The following is a 6,000-nucleotide window of genomic DNA, read 5'->3' as shown; positions in this document are numbered from 1 at the left end:
TCCACACTGAAGGCCCATCAGAATATTACAGACACAGAACACTGAAGGCCCATCAGAATATTAGAGATACAGAACACTGAAGGCCCATCAGAATGTTACAGATCCAGAACACTGAAGGCCCATCAGAATATTACAGATCCAGAACACTGAAGGCCCAGCAGAATGTTAGAGATCCAGAACACTGAAGGCCCATCAGAATGTTACAGATCCAGAACACTGAAGGCCCATCAGAATATTACAGACACAGAACACTGAAGGCCCATCAGAATATTAGAGATACAGAACACTGAAGGCCCATCAGAATGTTACAGATCCAGAACACTGAAGGCCCATCAGAATATTACAGATCCAGAACACTGAAGGCCCAGCAGAATGTTAGAGATCCAGAACACTGAAGGCCCATCAGAATGTTACAGATCCAGAACACTGAAGGCCCATCAGAATATTACAGATCCAGAACACTGAAGGCCCAGCAGAATGTTAGAGATCCAATTACAAACAGAAAGTAAAGTAGTCTGAACAATAAAGAGAACCACGCTTTGTTCAAAGCTTTTCTTTTCTTAAAGCATTTCTTAACTCTCTCGCACACACACAAACACAAGGGACTTAATAAGATTGCAGTTTGTCTCATTGAAAGAGGCATTTCGATTTATGTTCAAGCCACTAAAGCAGACACGCTCTGTCACTGTAGGAGAATGACTAGCCATGCCTAAACTAACCAACAGCTGAGACAGAGGCACACAGATTCACACTACAACCCAAACAGATGCGGAATGTTGAAGAAACCCCCACAAATGGGAGAAGTACTATTTTCATGGACTGTCACCTTACAATGACTATCTCTCTCTCTCTCTCTCTCTCTCTCTCTCTCTCTCTCTCTCTCTCTCTCTCTCTCTCTCTCTCCTCTCTCTCTCTCTCTCTCTCTCTCTCTCTCTCTCTCTGCTCTCTCTCTGTCTCTCTGTCTCTTCTCTCTCTCTCTCTCTCTCTCTCTCTCTCTCTCTCTCTCTCTCTCTCTCTCTCTGTCTCTCTGTCTCTCTCTCTCTCTCTCTCTCTCTCTCTCTCTCTCTCTCTCTCTCTCTCTCTCTCTCTCTGTCTCTTTCTCTCTCTCTCTATCTCTCTCTCTCTCTCTCTCTCTCTCTCTGTCTCTCTCTCTCTCTCTCTCTCTCTCTGTCTCTCTCTCTCTCTCTCTCTGTCTCTTTCTCTCTCACTCTCTCTCTCTCTCTCTCTCTCTCTCTTTCTCTCTCTCTCTCTGAGAGCCCGGCATTCCACTCAACAATGACACGATTCACTGCGTTCAGGCAGAATGCATTAGCGCTGCGCGTCGTCAATGGGATTAAATGTCATTGATGAAATTCCTCGTTTAATCGCTTGAGAACTATTCTCGTTTAGCCATCGCCAATTCAATGAAAGCCACAAACTTTCCGTAGCACTTTAACGCGCGTATTATTTTTGGAACAGGCGGAAAAGTTCAGATATCTTTTTAAAAGTGTTTGAATCTTCTTCATCGTGCCATGCAACTTGAGGGGCAAAAGTCAACCGTCAGATCTAAGCAGCTTTGGGCCGTTGGATATATAGAACTGTGTCGCTGATTTGTCCGTTCAGGTCGCTTACCTACACAACCCGCCTGTCTGCTGAAACAGAGCACCTCACCTCTATTAAGCACGTAGGCACAAGCTGGTCTACACCGCCGGGGTCCAGGAAACACGTTAAAACTATGATATAATTAGTCTGGGTACTTCTACATATTTGAAGGAGGCACTAACTGCATTGCTTGAATTTCAGAGTAATTTTCTTGGGAAATAGGAAAGCGCTTCCAGACACATGTGTGTCCTCTACTACTCTCCGCTGGTCTGGTGCTGATCTCCTGCAAAAAGCATCCGTCCTGGATGGGTCTCACCCAAGAAGAGTAAACTTTGCGATTTTAGCACAGACCAGACACCGGACCACGCGTGTTGCAGGACGACTGGAAATAATGCATAGATGAAACCCCGTTCCAGTAACGCCGTTCTCGCACGGAAAAGATGTCGCAGAGGGAATTTGTCAATCTCCGGGCGACAATGTCGGACAACTTCACCGATTTCGAATTCAACAACACGACGCAGCCGGTGGCTGCTGCGGTGGCTCCAGACTACAACTTTCCAGCTCTTATATTCGGGATATTGCTAATCATTGTGATTATCGGTGGAAATGTGCTTGTGTGTCTTAGTGTTTACATGGAAAAAGCTTTAAAAACTACGACAAACTACTTCATTGTGAGTTTGGCTGTTGCGGATCTACTGCTGGCCGTGCTGGTGTTGCCGCTGTTCGTGTACGCAGAGGTAAGTAGCTTAGGTTTCAACCCTTATCCTACCTGAGATATGTTGTTTACTTCATTAATAATACCTGCTTGCCCTATTTCAGATATTTAGTCATGTGGTGGCCGGTTGGTAGGCTATATATATATTTATATTAAGTTAATTTATTTCACTAGGGGACGACTAGGCTATTGGTTATGATTATGAATCATATTATACTATTTATTATCCTCTAAATTACCATAATTATATTCATGCATAATATCAGCTGTCTAATAGTTAGTTTCCCGGTATTATAGCCTGGTGAATAATAGCGGCTTAACCCTCTAATCATCCAAATCAGAGCCATCAGACCAACCCTTTAAGTTCATTACTAAAGAGGGGGAAAGAACATCCCGTTCCATTCTCTGCTCTTGTTCTCTCTGTATCTCTCACCTGTTCATTTCTCAGTTCCTATCGAACTGGGAAAGGTCAGTCGTTCTATACTAGGTCTACTGCAAAACGTCTTCTGCGTCATCTTGACATGCTATATGCTACGGCCAATTCGTTTGATTAAAACGATCAACAACAACAGACTAACAGTGGAATAATATCAATCAAGGAGGTTAACTCAAAGCTGTTCAAATGAGAATTACTGAGATATTACATAACATTAATTGATAGTGTCTATTGTTGAGAACAGGTATGCATACATGTGTGTGTGTGTGTCTGTCTGTCTGCCTGTCTGTCTGTGTGTCTATCTCGCTCTCTGTTGTGGTTGACTACTGAATAGTCTTTACTTAGAGAATTAAGGGATGCCTGTGAGAGACCAGTGCCTAAGTCTTCCTAAATTGGGACGCCATTATCTCGTTACAGGAGAGTTGTTACAGCGCGGTAATCTACTGAGCCAGCCAGGCAGAGTGTTAACATGTTGGTATTAACATGTTGTTAGCATTTTGTTATCCATCTTGGTTATTGGTTAACATTACAGCCTTTAGTTTTTGGCGTGTTCGCCTGGTGGTGAAGGGCAGTCTGAAAGTCAACTTCATCATACTATTGATAAGCCAAGAGAGGCTGATCAATAGTATGGCCAATAGAAGAAAGAGAGAGAGAAAGGGGAGAGTATGGAGACAGATGGAGAGAGAAAGGGGAGAGTATGGAGACAGACAGAGAAAGAGAAAGGGGAGAGTATGGAGACAGAGAGAGAGAGAGAAAGGGGAGAGTATGGAGGCAGACAGAGAGAGAGAAAGAGAAAGGGGGGAGTATGGAGACAGACAGAGAGAGAGAGAGAGAAAGGGGAGAGTATGGAGACAGACAGAGAGAGAGAAAAAGAGAGAGAGAGAGAAAGGGGAGAGTATGGAGACAGACAGAGAAAGAGAAAGAGAAAGGGGAGAGTATGGAGACAGACAGAGAGAGAGAAAGAGAGAGAGAGAGAGAGAGAGAGAGAGAGAGAGAGAGAGAGAGAGAGAGAGAAAGGGGAGAGTATGGAGACAGACAGAGAGAGAGAAAGAGAAAGGGGAGAGTATGGAGACAGACAGAGAGAGGAGATAGAAGCAGCACTACACATGGTTTCTGTGATTATGTACGGTTGATCAGGTGTCAAATCGTTAATCTATGTCCACACGTTTTCATAGACGTGATGCTGTGTGTTGTGTTCAGTTCCAGGTTGGTGTGTGGTCCCTGGACGTGATGCTGTGTGTTGTGTTCAGTTCCAGGGTGGTGTGTGGTCCCTGGACGTGATGCTGTGTGTTGTGTCCAGTTCCAGGGTGGTGTGTGGTCCCTGGACATGATGCTGTGTGTTGTGTTCAGTTCCAGGGTGGTGTGTGGTCCCTGGACATGATGCTGTGTGTTGTGTTCAGTTCCAGGGTGGTGTGTGGTCCCTGGACGTGATGCTGTGTGTTGTGTTCAGTTCCAGGGTGGTGTGTGGTCCCTGGACGTGATGCTGTGTGTTGTGTTCAGTTCCAGGGTGGTGTGTGGTCCCTGGACATGATGCTGTGTGTTGTGTTCAGTTCCAGGGTGGTGTGTGGTCCCTGAACATGATGCACTGTGTTGTGTTTAGTTCCAGGGTGGTGTGTGGTCCCTGAACATGATGCTGTGTGTTGTGTTCAGTTCCAGGGTGGTGTGTGGTCCCTGGACATGATGCTGTGTGTTGTGTTCAGTTCCAGGGTGGTGTGTGGTCCCTGGACATGATGCTGTGTGTTGTGTTCAGTTCCAGGGTGGTGTGTGGTCCCTGGACATGATGCTGTGTGTTGTGTTTAGTTCCAGGGTGGTGTGTGGTCCCTGAACATGATGCTGTGTGTTGTGTTCAGTTCCAGGGTGGTGTGTGGTCCCTGAACATGATGCTGTGTGACGGTCTGATGTCCATGGATGTGATGCTGTGCACAGCCTCCATCTTCAACCTCTGCGCCATCAGCGTCGACAGGTCAGTCAGATACAAACAGACACACACACACACACACACACACACACACACACACACACACACACACACACACACACACACACACACACACACACACACACACACACACACACACACACACACACACACACACACACACACACACACACACACACCGAACCCCAGGTCCCTCTACCATTATGGTTGAAGCCGTCAGGTTTTCAGACGAGGTTCTCATTAGGCGAGAGAGGTTTTGGGATCCAACTCTGTTAATAAATGATGTAAATATGATGTTTATTTGGTGCTTTACTTTGAACTGTGTATTTCCTGTTCCCGGCTTCCTAGCTGTGTAATTATCAACCAACTATCCACATAGTGTCCAGGGCTAACAATATCTGAAGCGTTAGCAGAAATACTTCAAAACATTGCGTTGAGTCCATCTAATGAACTGCTTCCTGAAACAGACAGACACATTCCCCAACTGATGTGTGATATTTTAAAAATGTATAAATTGCCATTCATAGCTAGTCAGGACGTGTAGCCTGTATCTCCCTAACAGACAGACACATCTCATCTTCTCCTTACTGAGTCTCTACTTCTAATGGAGTTGACCCCTCTACCTCCTGAGTCTCTACTTCTAATGTTGTTGACCCCTCTACCTCCTGAGTCTCTACTTCTAATGTTGTTGACCCCTCTACCTCCTGAGTCTCCACTTCTAATGGTATTGACCCCTCTACCTCCTGAGTCTCCACTTCTAATGTTGTTGACCCCTCTACCTCCTGAGTCTCTACATCTAATGTTGTTGACCCCTCTACCTCCTGAGTCTCCACTTCTAATGTTGTTGACCCCTCTACCTCCTGAGTCTCTCTACTTCTAATGTTGTTGACCCCTCTACCTCCTGAGTCTCTACTTCTAATGTTGTTGACCCCTCTACCTCCTGAGTCTCCACTTCTAATGTTGTTGACCCCTCTACCTCCTGAGTCTCTCTACTTCTAATGGTGTTGACCCCTCTACCTCCTGAGTCTCTACTTCTAATGTTGTTGACCCCTCTACCTCCTGAGTCTCTACTTCTAATGTTGTTGACCCCTCTACCTCCTGAGTCTCTACTTCTAATGGTGTTGACCCCTCTACCTCCTGAGTCTCTCTACTTTTAATGTTGTTGACCCCTCTACCTCCTGAGTCTCTACTTCTAATGGCGTTGACCCCTCTACCTCCTGAGTCTCTACTTCTAATGGTGTTGACCCCTCTACCTCCTGAGTCTCTACTTCTAATGGCGTTGACCCCTCTACCTCCTGAGTCTCTACTTCTAATGTTGTTGACCCCTCT

At 45.6% G+C, this 6,000-nt stretch overlaps 1 protein-coding gene across 1 annotated transcript in view; it reads left to right on the top strand.

Moving 5' to 3' along the window:
- The first annotated feature begins 2,057 nt into the window (after positions 1-2,057).
- Positions 2,058-6,000, top strand: part of LOC120037911 (D(4) dopamine receptor-like) — a 30,854-nt gene continuing 26,911 nt past the window's right edge. The window contains exons 1-2 of the mRNA XM_038983874.1: positions 2,058-2,318; positions 4,583-4,695. Coding sequence (XP_038839802.1) covers positions 2,058-2,318; positions 4,583-4,695 — 374 coding nt within the window. The remainder of the gene's footprint in view (positions 2,319-4,582; positions 4,696-6,000) is intronic.

This window comes from Salvelinus namaycush, unplaced genomic scaffold (assembly GCF_016432855.1).
Source record: "Salvelinus namaycush isolate Seneca unplaced genomic scaffold, SaNama_1.0 Scaffold198, whole genome shotgun sequence".
In the NCBI taxonomy this organism is placed as follows: domain Eukaryota; kingdom Metazoa; phylum Chordata; class Actinopteri; order Salmoniformes; family Salmonidae; genus Salvelinus; species Salvelinus namaycush.
The sequence above is the reverse complement of the archived record's forward strand: the minus strand, read 5'-3'. Positions and strand labels throughout refer to the sequence as shown.